This window comes from Strongylocentrotus purpuratus, unplaced genomic scaffold (genome assembly GCF_000002235.5).
Source record: "Strongylocentrotus purpuratus isolate Spur 01 unplaced genomic scaffold, Spur_5.0 spur5_scaffold_4, whole genome shotgun sequence".
Classification (NCBI taxonomy): Eukaryota; Metazoa; Echinodermata; class Echinoidea; order Camarodonta; family Strongylocentrotidae; genus Strongylocentrotus; species Strongylocentrotus purpuratus.
In genome coordinates this window covers 24594563-24610583 of record NW_022145610.1, presented here as the reverse complement: position 1 = coordinate 24610583, position 16021 = coordinate 24594563, and the positions used below count along the sequence as shown (strand labels likewise).

General features: G+C 39.1%; 2 protein-coding genes across 2 annotated transcripts; both read right to left on the bottom strand.

Moving 5' to 3' along the window:
• Positions 1-6108: 6108 nt before the first annotated feature.
• Positions 6109-10698, bottom strand: LOC115929321 (heat shock 70 kDa protein IV-like). Its single transcript, XM_030998058.1, has 2 exons — positions 10257-10698; positions 6109-9021 (listed from the first exon to the last, which is right to left on the bottom strand). The coding sequence occupies exons 1-2, from the start codon at positions 10442-10444 to the stop codon at positions 7338-7340; spliced, it is 1872 nt and encodes a 623-aa protein (XP_030853918.1). The 5' UTR covers positions 10445-10698; the 3' UTR covers positions 6109-7337.
• A 1037-nt stretch (positions 10699-11735) lies between these two features.
• Positions 11736-15801, bottom strand: LOC100894045 (heat shock 70 kDa protein IV-like). The gene is made up of 2 exons (XM_030997255.1): positions 15268-15801; positions 11736-11851 (listed from the first exon to the last, which is right to left on the bottom strand). The coding sequence occupies exons 1-2, from the start codon at positions 15746-15748 to the stop codon at positions 11736-11738; spliced, it is 597 nt and encodes a 198-aa protein (XP_030853115.1). The 5' UTR covers positions 15749-15801.
• Positions 15802-16021: the final 220 nt, after the last annotated feature.

The window sequence follows — 16021 nt, the reverse complement described above, 5'->3', positions numbered from 1 at the left end:
TAAAATGATCATAGTTTCCTATTTCTTTTACACCATTGGGAAGGGAATTCCAATGTTTTATGGCATTGTAATAAAACGAATTTCCAATACTACCTACTCTTTCTGGTAAGTTAAAGTTGAATCGTCTATTTCTTGTATTATAATCATGTACGTCAGTAACAAGATCGAAGTTGGATCGAATATAATGATTCGCCCTAGTATGATATATTTTATGCACGTGATGCAATGCGAGTTGTTTTGATCTTTGGTCGACTTCAAGAAAACCAGCTTTAGAAAGTTCGCTATAGCCAACATGAGTTCTTGGACCAGAACAGTTGATAAATCTCACCATTTTGTTCTGTATAATCTTCAACTTCTTTTGATCTGACTTGTTTATGTTACTGTACCATGCAGGGTTAGCATAGTCAAATAAACATTGAATAAGAGCAAAACAGAGTGTACGTCTTGCTTTTAAATCCATACAACTTTGATATCTGTACAAAAATTTCAGACGAGAATTTGCTTTTTTTACAACTGATTCTACTAAAGATGAAAATGAAATTGCGCTAGCCAACTCAATGCCTAAATACTTCACAGACTCTTTTCTCTTGATTGCTTGATTATTGTGTGTCACTTTGAATTCAAATGACTTTTTAGAACTACTTTTAGAACAAAATAAAATGCTTTCTGTTTTTCCCAAGTGTAAAGAAAGCTTATTATCAGTCATCCAATCGACACACGTAGACAGCTGTTCACTGAGCTTTTCCTCAATATATTTAGGATCAGGATTTGAATAGAGTAGTACGCTGTCATCTGCGTACAATAATAGTTTGAAGTCTTTTATACAAATACACATATCATTTATATAACTTGAAAATAGAATTGGGCCTAAAATACTTCCCTGAGGAACACCGCATGTTATAGGCATTAGTTTGGAACGAATATCATGAATGGCCACTACTTGGTGCCGATTAGATAAGTAGGATCTGAACCAATCTAAACTTGCCTTATCAAAACCCATTAGTTGTAACTTCTTCAATAAGACGCAATGATTAACTGTATCAAAAGCTTTTTGCAGATCAAGGAGCACCATACCAACAAAGCGTCCTTGGGAAGTTTCTCTCCTCAAATAATCAGTCAAATGAATTAGACATGTTTCAGTCGAATAATCATGTCGAAAACCAGATTGAAATTCATAAATTATATCATTTTCTTTGAAGTATCTTTCAATTTGAACACAGACCGATTTTTCTAGAATCTTTGATGCTACGCTTAAAACACTAATAGGTCTATAGTTGCTAACATCAGTTTTATCTTTCTTTTTATAAAGTGGAGTCACTTTTGCTATTTTCATATCTTCTGGAAAAGTACTCGTCAAGATAGATAGGTTCATTAAGTAACTTAGAGGCTTAAATAAAACCTTCGCACCATCTTTTAGAAATTTAGCTGGAATCAAGTCTAACCCAGTACTTTTTGATACATTCAACTTACGTAACTCTTTGAAAACAAATTGTTCACTGATTGGTATAACTCGAAGCTGTTTTCACGTACACCTTTTCTTTCGTAAAAGTCACGAATACAATCATTGTCTGCGCTGAAAAAGTCTTTGGAAGGGGGGAGTTTGTCTACTAATTTGGCAGCCACATTTGTGAAATGAGAATTGAATTCATCAGCGATGGCCATCTTATCATGACATAATTCCCCATCAATTTTAATGACAGATTCTTGTTCTTTTCGCTTCTTATTTTTCAATCCTAAGCTTTTTAGATTCTGCCAAAGTTTTTTTCGAATCTTGTTTATTTTCTTCTATCTTGTTTTGTAAGTAATCGAGTTTAGCCTTTTTCACCTCTCTTTGGACCATATTTCTTAATACTCTGTATCTTTTATAGAGCTTCTCATCTTTTGCTCTTTTCCTCCATTTTTTGTATACTATATTTCTCTCTTGAATTAGGGAAAGAATATCTTTAGTCACCCAAGTTTCTGATCTTTGTTTTATTCTTATCCGTTTCAGTGGCGCTATCATATTCAAATTTGAGATAAAAACATGTTGAAATATTGACCATGCCTCATTTACATCTGTACAGTCAGTTATTCGTGACCAATCAACAACAGATAGTTGAAGATTGAAAGACTCTTCTGTATATTTTTTCATGGATCTGATATCATTAGTCCTGTGATGACCTATAGCCAGTCTAACATTTTTCCGTGTACAGAAAGTAAAATAATGGTCGCTAATACCTAGATCAATGACACCACTTTGACTTATTTTATTTTCTTTGGTACAACCAACATGATCCAATAGAGAAGAACATGTAGGTGTAACGCGTGTTGCCTCTTTAATGAGTTGACTAAACCCATAAAGACTCAACAAGTCAATATATTTTTTAGCCAGTGGCGATTTGCGAAGAAGACAAATATTCATGTCTCCTAAAAGAATTATTTCGTCATCCTTCTTTAATGTATCAAGAATATTGGACAATTTCTCGATAAACAAATTGTTTTTCGGAGGTCGATACAGAACACCAACAACAATTGGTTTTGATCTTGGTATAAGCAAATTTATCCACAGGGATTCCGTATCTCCAGTACTTATAGCATCCATAATATTAAATGCAATATCATTTCTGATATAGAAACATACACCACCTCCAGAGCCAGAGGATCGATCATGGCGTATGATTTTATATCCGTCTATTTCAATTTCTTCATCATTTATGGAATTGTTTAACCATGTTTCAGTGAAAGCAATAATAGACAGCCTTTTTCTTTTAAAAAGAATTCTAAGTTCCGATATCTTGTTTAGAATAGACCTCACATTAAGGTGTAAAAAATGAAGACCTTTAACTTTAAACTTTTCTTCAAATTCTTGATAAAGAGAAGTGTTTTCATCTCTGAGGTTTGGCTGAATTACTCTTGCTATCGCTTGCTTTTCAGGTGTAACGCGCGTTATCTTAAAATAGTTTTCTTTTAGTCTATACTCGTTTTGGCTTTCTTTCTCTAAACAATCGTCGTTAAATAATGAGTCACAAAAAGATGGCAGACAACATGTTAAACAATTCCACTTCTCATCAGGGCATTCATAATATAACCTCCGGTACTCTGAAAAACTGATAGCTTGACAATTAGTGTGAAACCATTTTTTACAATAAGAACACAGAAGGCCGTGTTGATTACATTTGACTGGCTTATCACAGTTCCCACAAGGGAACTTATATTTTCGACCGTCAACTATAATTTTCGGATCATCACTAGATTTTGTCAAACTTTCACTTAATTCAATACCCTTCTTACAAATTGAAGATATTTCGCCCAGTCTTTCATGTCCACCTTGGATGGTCTGAAGGCTGGTTTCAGTCGTGACCTCTGTTTGACTGCACTGAAATCCAAAGATCTCCCAGAAACAGATTCGGCGTAGGACTTTACGGGGCTGCTTTTCTCCTCATCAGAATGAAGACTCTGGTTTTCTCGGTAGATGGCTTGATGCCGCCTTGCTCCAGGTTCACTGCCTGTAACTTGATCGGACGACCGTTGAGTCCAGCCATGGCCTCGTGTTGTCGGTTGGTCAGCACTGTTGATGAGGCGTTTCAGGTTGCCTGCCAAGATTCGTTGACCGGCTCTGTTGAGGTGAACGCCATCACGCCCGAGATGCTGCTCGCTGATATCATTGTTGATGATGAGGCCCCATCTGTTCTCGCTGGCTGCCAACTCCATCAGATAGTTGATCTCATCAACCCGCTTCTTGTCCGCTTCACTCTCCCCTCTACGATGGATGATCGTAGAGACTGAGACGTTAAACCCCTCGGCAGCAACAGACTTGCCGAGGTCTGTGATTTGGTGGCAAACTTCACCAGCACCCTCAGAGATGTTATTGGTGCCAGCGTGGATGATCAGTTCTCCCCCTGGCTTGAGAAATTTTAAATGAAAATAGATTACAATATGAGGGCAACTATAGAAAATTAGAGAATAATACATTCCTTATTGTTTTGAGCCCTTAAAATCCATGTACAAATTAAATACAATCAATAAAAAAATTCTCGAATTTCACCCAGCAGCATGTTGTGTGTTCACGAAAAGTATCGGTTTACCTTACAATATGAAAATCTCAGTTGCCATTAATTTTATCGTGTTCTATTATGTATTGTTCACATATTGTGTATATAATAATCATTATGAACATGTTTTACTTATGACAAGCTGCCAGTTCAAGTTTAGCTCATGACGACCCCTTTTCTCTATGTGGAATTTTATTAGACATAATTATGATGTTAACAAACTATAAATTTGTGATGATGTATATTGAAAATGAATGAACATCAACCAATGATTTATCAAATATCAAATAACATAAGACTCCCTCCTTTCATTTTTTTCGAAAAAATCGAACAAGAAACTAGGAATCAATTTATTTGGCCTTATACTCCATTTCTCTTTTCCCTTTGATTCGAGGCTCTTAAATTATTCATCGAAGTTAACAGGTGAGCTTTGCAAAGGGAAGACAGAAATAACTAGCAAACCTAGTTTCCTTCTCACGTACTTCAAATAACATGCAACCTGTTCCACTTTGCCCAAATAACAGGTCAACATATTGTCCTCGTTTACATTTTGTCAGCTTACGGGTAATAACAAAAACTGATGATATTATTATGCTCTTGCCTTTGCTTTGTAATACCACTTTTGTTCTCGAACTTTATATAGCCAACCATAAAGGCCCGAATTCACAAAGGAGGTTTGTCGACAAACCTTGGTTTTCGTGCGTCATATGACGCGTTTCGACGCGTTTTTACAAACCAGGTTTGGTTTGTAAAAAAGGTTTGTAAAACCAGGTTTGTAAAAAACGCGTCAAAACGCGTCATATGACGTACATAAACCTCGGTTTGTTGACAAACCTCCTTTGTGAATTCGGGCCAAAGTATCTGATTGAGAACGGTATACACGACCAGTTCTTTTTGTATTTTTTTTTCCTTCCCATTCCTGAAGAGATCATCTTCGTTTATATTCCAATAGTATTTTCATAATTATGTATGTAAGCACTATCATCGACTAGATCTTGAGCAAAATCAAATCATGATGTATTTTTTTGTAACAATGATGAAGACGAAGGATGCCGGGGGAGGGGGTTACATGCATGTCACCAATTGAATGGCGATAGTACACACACAAAACAGAAAGAAAGCGAGGGAGAATTTGGGAGAGAGAGAGAAAGAGAAAGAGAATGGGAGGAAAAGATAGAGGCCATTTTGCTCGCCACTCCCTTCCCCCCCCCCCCCTCTCTCTCTCTCTCTCTCTCTCTTCGTTCTCTTTCTCTCTCTCTCTCTTTCGTTCTCTTTCTCTCTCTCTATCTCCGTTTTCTCTCTGTGTCCCTCTCTCACTCAGAACACCTCAACACTCTCACATTCCCGTATTCGCTCTCTTCCTCTCTATCCCTCTCTGTGTCTCTCATTGTCACTTTCTGTTTCTGTATATTGATCTCAGTTGAACACAGGTGACATGCCTCATCGAAAATTCTCATTGCCTCCTCTCTTTCTGTCTCTTTCTTCTTCATTATCTCTCTTGTCACGATCTCTTGTTCATCTTTCTCTATAATACCTATTTCTCTCCCTCTCCCTCTCTCTCTCAATCTGTAGTGGGGGGGGGGGGGGTACTTACATAAATATATTATGACATGCGGAGATGTGCCGCTCTAATGGGTCGCTTTTTCATACACACAAAATCCTAAACATGGGTCCCATTTTTTACAAAAATAACTTTAAACATGGGACTCTTGTTCCACTATTTCCAGTATTTTCCGGGGATTTGAATGGCGAATACCCGAAAATTGTCAAAAATGGGCCTGTATTTCGCAAAAGAACCCTAAAATGGGTACCATTTTCTGCCAAAATGACCCTTTAAAATGGATGGAAAATTGAGCGGCACACCCCCATCCGAACTAAATTTGAGTACAACCCCCCCCCCCCCCCCCGGGCTCCCTCTTCATCTCTCTGGTCTACTCCTTTTGACATCCATAATTATGTAGGAACACTTTCTCTTTCTTTTCCCCTCTTAAAATACCATATATGATAAAGGTCAGATAATTATGTAGGCCTACTGTAAGATGTACAAGTTTTTTCCTGTGCTTATCAAATCAGTAATAAACTTTATTCACTATATCATAATGTATACACATAAACATTTTCTATGAAAAATAATTTTTATACCAAATAAAACTACTAATAGGGTAAAATTTAAAATGAAAGAAAATGTTCATGTATATAAATATTCAATGTTCTGGAATAGGCATAATGCTTTGAACTTATATTGCCCGAACAAATGCTGCTCTTGACGTCCAAAATATTTGCTCGTGGCTTGACCGACATTTTTTCATTTCTTTTCATTTATTTCCACAATAACAGCAAATAAAATTGACAAAGTCATTCCAATTAAAATATTAACAAACGAGAAATGCACATATGGTTCATGCAATGCAGTAAAAGTATACAATAGAGACTAAGAAAATGTTTGCTTGCTGTATTACAGTGGAAACTTAGGAAAGCATAGCTTGTAATTCAGGTTCCCTAACATAAACTATCATAGTACAATGTATCATAAAGTAGAAAATACAAGGAAAAGATGGGGAAAACGGGACGAAACAAAACAAGACAATACAATCATGACAAGACAAGCACAAGAACACAAACACAAGTAAGGGACACTGAAGTTAGCATTCTGCAGCTATCATGCATTAAAAGCATTGCTAAACATTGGTTGCTATAAATCAAATTCCAACGTAAAATATGTACTGTAAACATGAATAGTGGCTTACATTTGAAGCAAATGAGCATAATGTTACATACATTCTTTAAAACTAGCTTTAACTTCAGATTACGTTTAAATGCAACATACTTGGTGAGACTAATCGAGAGAATTCCAAAAGATCGGGCCAGCGTAAATTAAGGTTTTCTGTTTACAAAGAGTTCTTAACATTGGAATATGGTAATAAGAAGATTGTCTCGTTGGGTAATCGTGGAATCTATCATATTTTTTAAAAACAACAAAGTTAATGCATGAGGCAACTTGTTCAGTTTCAGTTGATACACAATACAACCCAGACGCAGATTATATAAATCAAATATTTTTTGAACAATAATGGAATAAAACAATTGATCTGAAAGGGCTAACCTGTTCTTATGACAAATGATTATCATTGCCCTGTTTTGAAGCAACAATAAATAATCCAGTTGATTTTTGGAGGAGTTGCCCCATGCTAATATCCCATAATTTTAAGGTTAAAATTACACTTGGCCCGACATGTAAAAGAAAGTCTATTGCAAAACCATCTCATCAATAGTAGGCCAACCACTGCCTGATTACGATGAGTTGGCTTATTGTCCGGGATGACCTGAGTAAATACCTGCGTGTATTTTAGCCATGATGGGAGAGCATGTCTTCTGCAACTCTTTCAACTTGAACGAGAATTCTTCCTTCTTTGCCAAAGGGTTGCTATCCATCCAAGTAATGACGTCATCAACTGCGTTTGTCACAACTTCCTTGTCGCTGGAGCTAAGCTTGCTCTCTACCGATGCGTCATTGATTGCGGACTTGACGTTGTAGGCATAGCACTCGAGTTGGTTGCCGGCTGCGATGCGTTCCCGGTGAGCATCATCTTCGGCCTTGAATCTCTCGGCATCGTTGATCATACGCTCGATTTCGTCTTTAGATATCCTTCCGCTGTCGTTGGTGATGGTGATCTTTTTGCTACGACCCGTGCTCTTGTCTTCGGCAGTGACGTCCATGATGCCGTTGGCGTCGATGTCGAAAGTGACTTTGATCTTAGGGACGCCCCGAGGTGCAGGAGGGATACCGGAAAGCCGAAACTGGCCAAGTCGATTGTTTTCTTTAGTCAGAGCTCTTTCTCCTTCAAACACTTTGACGGTAATGGCAGACTGGTTGTCAGCAACAGTAACGAAGTTTTCGGTTGCCTTTGTAGGGATTGTTGTGTTCCTCTCAATGAGCTTTGACATCACACCTCCTTTTGTTTGAACGCCAAGAGAGAGAGGAGCCACATCGACTAGAATAACGTCTTTGATTTCTTCGCTTGGGTCATTAGATAGGATGGCAGCTTGGACAGCAGCACCATAGGCAACAGCTTCATCAGGATTGATAGACTTGTTCAGATCCTTGCCGTCGAGGTATTCCTGGAGAAGCTTCTGGACCTTCGGGATTCGTGTTGATCCACCGACAAGTACCACGGTGTCAATCCTGTTCTTGTCGATCTTAGCATCAATGATGGCCCTTTTTACTGGCTGCAGACACTTTGCGAAGAGATCTGAACACAGCTCTTCAAATCGTGCTCTGCTGATACTAGTGGAGAAGTCGATACCTTCGTAGAGTGATTCAACTTGGATGTTTGTTGAAGCACTGCTTGACAGTGTTCTCTTTGCTCGCTCCGCTGCTGTTCGGAGGCGACGGAGCGATCTTGGGTTAGACGTCATGTCTTTCTTATGCTTTCGCTTGAACTCCTCGGCAAGATAATGGACTAGTCTGTCATCGAAGTCTTCTCCTCCGAGATGAGTGTCACCGGCTGTCGAAATTACTTCGAAGATACCATCATCGATGACCAAGATCGAGACATCGAACGTACCACCACCGAGATCAAAGATGAGGACACGTTGCTCCCCCTTCAGCTTCTTATCGAGTCCGTAGGCTAGGGCGGCAGCGGTGGGCTCGTTGATGATTCTGAGGACGTTGAGCCCTGCGATCACACCTGCGTCCTTCGTCGCCTGTCGCTGTTCATCGTTGAAGTAAGCGGGAACAGTGACGACGGCATTAGTGATCTGCTGGCCAAGATAAGCCTCAGCTGTCTCCTTCATCTTGGTCAAGACCATGGAGCTGATTTCTTCTGGTGTCAATGTCTTTTTCTCTCCCATGTACTCTGCCTGTAGCATTGGCTTGCCTCCTTTATTGATGACGGTGAAAGGCCAGTGCTTCATGTCTGATTGCACGTTTTCATCTGTGAATCTCCTCCCAATAAGACGTTTGGCACCAAAGATTGTGTTCTTGGGATTCCTGTAATGATAATAAATAAGGTTTATTGTCTCATGTAAATTGATACATAGCCTAATTACACACAGGTGCGTACGCAGTGGGGGGGGGGGGGGGGGGTGAGTGGGTTGGGGGTTAACCCCCCTTTAGTTTTTTATGTGTGTATTTTTGAGCAAAAACACCCGATTATACCAATGGCTGACCAAAAAAAAGTGACCCCCCCCCCCCCTACGGAGCAAAATGTCAAATGTTCAAATTTCGAGAACAATAAAAAAAAGTGTCCTCTTAACACCCCCACCCCCCCCCCCCCGGCTTATTCAGCGGCCGGCTGAGTCGTTGCGATTTTTTGGAACCCCAAAAAAAAAAATGTCCTCTTACCCCCCCCCCCCCCCCCCCCCCTTCCCCCCTTCCCCCCTTCATCCCTTCCCCCCGCTTATTTAGCGGATGGCTGAGTCGTTGCGAAATTTTCGGCCCGATTTCAAAATGTTAAAGCCCCCCCCCCCCCTTGAAAAAAATTATATGAAATGCACAGAATTTAGAACCAGTCATGAAATGTTGGTGCATGAGACAGTATCTTATTCACAATTTCAGTCATGGAAATATGCAACCGGAAAGAATATATATTCAAACACTGTACAAAGATACTTGATTTATTTTCTAATTCAACGAACGTGAATATCAGAGGCGACATGCAGGTCTGAAGAGAATCAAACTAAACAAATGAGATTTAAATATTAAAATGCAAAATGACGAAAATCTAACAGATTTGTGCTCCTATTCCCTGTTATACACTCCACTGGACACTTTCAAATTAACAACTGCATTACCACCCTTTTTTGTAGATCAACACCTCGTGAGTCGTGAGATTCTTCTTAATAAAATGATGTCGTCCACCCGTCAATGAAATTATATTTTGTTCAGTTATAGTTTTAGATAAACGATTGTTTAAACATAGAAAATGTTAGATGCTGCTTACAATTGTCGGCTTGCATGGTGATGTTGACATGCTTACGGTCGCTCCGTGTGAGAGAAGGAAAGGATAGGGGAGTCCTGAAAAGGATTATCGGTAATCTTTCTATCTTGAAGGTACGGTGTGTGTAGTACTGAAAAGGACTTTTGGTAACCTTTCTTGAGCTTATAGATCTAAAGATGTATAGCGCCGGTTGGAGAGGATGGGCATTAGGAGGGGTTCGACATATCGAACAGATTGACTAACCGTCATCAGGAGTGGGGAATATGAAATGTTATAAAATACTTACGTTGCCACCTGATTGATTGCGGCTTCACCGATCAATCTTTCTGTATCTGTGAAGGCAACACAACTGGGTGTGGTCCGGTTTCCTTGATCGTTAGCAATGATCTCCACCTTCCCATTCTGAAAGACCCCAACACAAGAATAGGTGGTACCCAAATCGATTCCAATCGCTGGTGCTTTTCCTGGTGCCATGTTATTGTTCTTGTCGAAGTTTTTGATGAAAAAAACGTTTCAAAATGTAAAGTTCTCACTGATTAAACCGTCTGCAAATATCTGCGTAACTGTATATCAGCCGAATTCTGGTCTCAATGAACAACTGTAGAAGTAGAACAATCTCGTAGAAGAATTTTGCAGTTGAAATTATAAGCCTCCTTTTCTTTCAGAGAGCCGTGTGAACTGTATGAGAAGTCGATATTCCAATTAGAGTTTTATAAAATGTCAACGAACACCGCGTCTAAAGCAGCTTCTAGTCAGAGAAGCTTCGAGAGTGAACACAATAATACTAGATACAGGCGCGTACGCAGGGGGGGGGGGGGTGTTTGGGGGTTAAACCCCCTCTTTGGTATTTTTATGTGTATAAACACCCCTAAAAAAAACCCAAACCCCCCCTTTGGTTTTTTTTTATATTCCCATGGCTGACCTAAAAAAGGTGACCTTACCCCCCCCCCAACGGAGCAAAATGTCAAATTTTCAAATTTCGAGACCAAAAAAAAAGAAAGTGTCCTCATACCCCCCCCCCCCCTGCTTATTCAGCGGCTGGCTGAGTCGATGCGAAATTTTCGGCCTGATTGAAGAAAACAAAAAGATTAAACCCCCCCCCCCCACCCCCCTTGAAAAAATCCTGCGTATGCGCCTGACTAGATACATAATAAACAACAAGGACTGCGAGGTCATAGAAGGGAAGTTGGAAAAACCCAGCTTGTTCTCGACTAGTATTGTGACATCATAGTAGATTGTACTCTCTTCTCGGAGAATATGCTACGTGCATTGGTGCATCCTAGAAACACGTCACGAGCAAACAGTAATTGACAACAGTCTGTATTGGTGTATTGGGGATTGACAGTATCGTGGGTACGCATTGAGAAGAGAAGAAATCAATCTCTGTATAGGCCTACCACTGTGACAGAAACCCACAGTCAACATGTCATGTATTATCTAGATATTAATTTACTGACTTATTCATTTTTTTAATTAAATCTATGAAATGATGTAGTTTGATTATTAGAAAGAAATAAGAACATGCCTAAGTAAAGAATGGCTGACCAGAATTTCAAATGTGGATAAATTAGTACCTCCCCTAGGCGCGCCGGAATCAGTTTGGGATGGGGGGGGGGGGCAAACATTCCAGGGGGCTCAACTACCAGGGGCAATGGCGTAATGAGCAAAAACGTTTGGAAGAGGGGGGCAGAAGAAAAATCTGCATCACCACCACTCTTACACGCTACATGCAGGCCCCGCGGAACGTTTTTTTAAAAGTGGAGTATTAACGATCAGGTAGAGCGTTGTGGTGGGGGTCCAGGGCTTGAGCCCCGGCAGGGAGTTCAAGGGGCTGTGCCCCTGGAAGCCCTTGGTGGAGTCCAGGGGGCAGAACCCCGAACGCTCGGGGATTTTAGGTATTTAATTACGGTCAGATGAGCATCTAGGGGACCGCCTTAGGGCCCTTGGTGGGGTCCGGGGGGCGGAGCCCTCGTAAGCTCAGGGGTTTTAGGCAATTAATTACGGTCAGATGAGCATATTTTGACACCTTATTTGTGACATTGGCAGGTCACTTATGCAGGCCCTGACATGAAAATGTCAAATTTTGGAATTTCCAATTTTTCCAACAAACAAAATTGAGGAAAAAATACCGGAAATCATGTCATTTCAGCAACATTTGTAATTCACTGGTATCGAATAAGAAATACTCCCTCCCCCCCCCCCCCCATCAGTACGCCAGCGTTCAGGGGCTCATGTCTTCCCACCCTATAACCAAAAAACACACGCTCTTCCATCCTCCCACAATATTTCCACGATATGCGCGTATCGCTATTATAAAAACCTCCATCGATAGATATAGGTGGCATGCAGAATTTTTAGGAAATTTGATTCCTGTTAATTTTTCTTTTCTTTGAATGGAATTTTATATGTGATTTAACTCACATTTTATTATTGTTTTGTTCTTTTGGGTTAAAAATACAAACCATGTTTACCCCTTTACTGCTTTTCTTCTTTTTTTTGGAAGGGGGGGGGGCATTTTGTTGTTGTTGGTTGTAGGGGGGCACTCTGCCCCTCCACTTCCGGCGCCTATGCCCTCCCCACACTCTCTCTCTCTCTCTCTCTCTCTATTTATCTGTAGTCGGGGGGGGGGTACTTACATAAATATATCATGACATGCGGGGATGTGCCGCTCTAATGGGTCGTTTTTCACAAAAATGGGTCCATTTTCCAAAAAAAAATTGGGGGGTTTGCATGGCGAACACCAGAATATAAAAAATGAGCCTGTATTTGGCGAAAAAAAACCTATAATGGGTACCCTTTTCTGCCAAAATGACCGAACCAAACCTAGTCTCCCTCTTCATCTCTCTGGTCCACTCCTTTTGACATCCATAATTATGTAGGAGCTCTTCCTCTTTCTTTTCCCCTTTCAAAATACCATAATTATGATAAAGCTCAGATAATATGTAGGTCTACTGTAAGATGTACAAGTTTTTTCCTTTGTTTATCAAATCAGTGATAAACTTTATTCACTATATCATAATGTATACACATAAACATATTCTATGAATAATAATTTTGATAACAAATGAAACTACTAATATGGTAACCTTTAAAAAGAATGAATATGCTTACGCCAATGTTCTTAAATTTAAGTTCTAAAATATTGCTTTGAACTTTATATTTCCTTAACAAATGCTGCTCGTGACGTCCAAGATTTTTGCTCGTGGCTTGACCGACATTTTTCATTTCATTTATTTCCACAATAACAGCAAGTACAATTTACAAAGTCATTCCAATTAAAATATTAACATACGAGAAATATACATAATTATGGTACATGCAATGCAGTAAAAGTACACAATGAATAGAGACTTAGAAGATGTTTGCTTGCTATATTGCGGAGGAAACTTAGGAAAGCATAGCTTGTAATTTAGATTCCCTAACATAAAATATCATGGTACAATGTATCATAAAGTAGAAAATACAAGGAAAAGATGGGGAAAACGGGACGAAACAAAACAAGACAATACAATCATGACAAGCACAAAAAAGGACACTGAAGTTTGCATTCTGCAGCTACCGTGCACTAAAATCATTGCGCGACATTGGTTGCTATAAACCAAATCCCAAGGCAAAATGTATATTTGATTTGATTTGATTTCTACATTTTTTCCTTATCAAATATAGCTGAATAACAAAGAACATATAAATGTAAGGTATAATACAACATAAACAAACAATAATTTCTTCATGTCAAAATGTATTTTTTACATAAGATATGTACATATAATAACGAAACTTAATATTTCCATAACATATAATCATAAATTTAAAGTATTATCCGAACTATTCTGTTGGAAAAGTGCAGGAGACCGCAAAGTGTTACATTGATTCTTTAAAAGTAGCTTTAACTTCAGATTACGTTTAAATGCAAACAGACTTGGTGAAACTAATCAAGAGAATTCCAAAAGATCGGGCCAGCGTAGCCGATTAAAGTTTTCTTTAGACAAAGAGTTTTTAACATTGGAATATGGTAATAAGAAGATTGTCTCGTTGGGTAATCGTGGAATCTCTTATTTTTTTTAAAACAACAAAGTTAATGCATGAGGCAACTCGTCCAGATTCAGTTGATACACAATAAAACCCAGACGCAGATTATGTAAATCAAATATTTTTAAAGCAATAATGCAATAAAACAATTGATATGAACGGACTAATCTGTTCTTAAGACAAATTATTCTCATTGCCCTGTTTTGTAGCAACAATAATTTATCCAGTTGATTTATGGAGGAGTTGCCCCATGCTAATATCCCATAATTCAAATATTGAAGGATAAGGGTACTATGCAATTTAAGCAATATATTGGAGGGAAATGTCATTTTTTAGTTAATTACTCCAACATTTCTAGACTACCTTGATGAAAGGTACATGTACTCTTTCAATGGGTCGCTATACAAATACATTAAAGGTTTTTAAAAAGTACTAAAATGACTAGTCATCTGAAACTTTTTTTTTTTAAAGTATTGTAACAAAAAGGTCGCCAGTACAAACAGTTGATGTTAAATTATAATATATATAAAATATATTTTTGGAATCTGATTTGTTAAAGGTAAGTTAAAGGTAACTATGTCCCTTTTGCAGCCAACCTCAAATTCTCTAGAACTTTGCAGGAATTATGAATATGTCATGTATGTCCTATCTATGAAATTTTAACGTTAGCAGTGTCCTAATATTCAAATTATGCAAGGAAACCCGTTTACTTGCTAGACTTCACTGTCAGACACTATTGAGTGACTGACTGACTTTTTTCTTCTTTGGTAATAACATACATAAAATGAGCTGGAAAGGGTACATGAGCATTTGCCTACATCAATAACCCACTTCTTGTGATGGCCAAAATTAAACTGAGGGAATCTTTGCGCAGCATAAAACGTATGACCATTCTGTACAATGGTCTGAAAATCAAGACTATTACTTATTGGCTCTATAGCTCCTAAGTCAATTTGACAACTAATAATCGTTATTTTCCAACTTGAAGACATTTTCAAGAGGATACTTTTTTTTTTTTTTTTGGTCTCAAAATTTGAAAATTTGACATTTTGCTCCGTTGGGGGGGGGGTAAGGTCGCCTTTCTTAGGTCAGCCATGGGGGTAATTTTTTTTTTTTTTTTTTTTTTTTTTTTTAATAATTAAAAAAAAAAAAAAAAAAATCCAAAGGGGGGGGGAGGGGGGGGGTTTTAGGGATTTTTTAGGGGGGTTTACACACATAAAAATACCAAAGGGGGGGGGGTTTAACCCCCCAAACACCCCCCTGCATACGCGCCTGGTTGGAGGTAAGCTTGCTCCCTACTGATGCGTCTCTGATTGCGGACTTGACTTTGTAGGCATAGCACTCGAGTTGGTTGCTGGCTGCGATGCGTTCCCGGGGTTCCCGGTGAGCATCATCTTCGGCCTTGAATCTCGCGGCATCGTTGATCATACGCTCGATTTCATCTTTAGATATCCTTCCGCTGTCGTTGGTGATGGTGATCTTTTTGCTACGACCCGTGCTCTTGTCCTCGGCAGTGACGTCCATGATGCCGTTGGCGTCGATGTCGAAAGTGACTTTGATCTTAGGGACGCCCCGAAGTGCAGGAGGGATACCGGAAAACTCAAACTGGCCAAGTAGATTATTTTCTTTAGTCATAGCTCTTTCTCCTTCGAACACTAAGGTAATGGCAGACTGGTTGTCAGCAACAGTAACGAAGTTTTTGGTTGCCTTTGTAGGGATTGTTGTGTTCCTCTCAATGAGCTTTGACATCTTTGACACTTTCTGAAGAGATCTAAACACAGCTCCTCGAAGCGTACTCTGCTGACACTGGTGTAGAAGTCGATACCTTCGTATCCAGACAGACAGTATCATTTTACCTTACAATATGCAAATCTCAGTTGTCATGAATTTTAACGTGTTCGGTACCCCAGACTTTAAAATGTTCCACTTGATACTATCTGAATGCAATACTTCCCTCTCCCTTTCCCTTTCCCTTTCTTACATTCTCTCTCTCTCTCTCTCTCTCTCTCATTTTTATGTTTG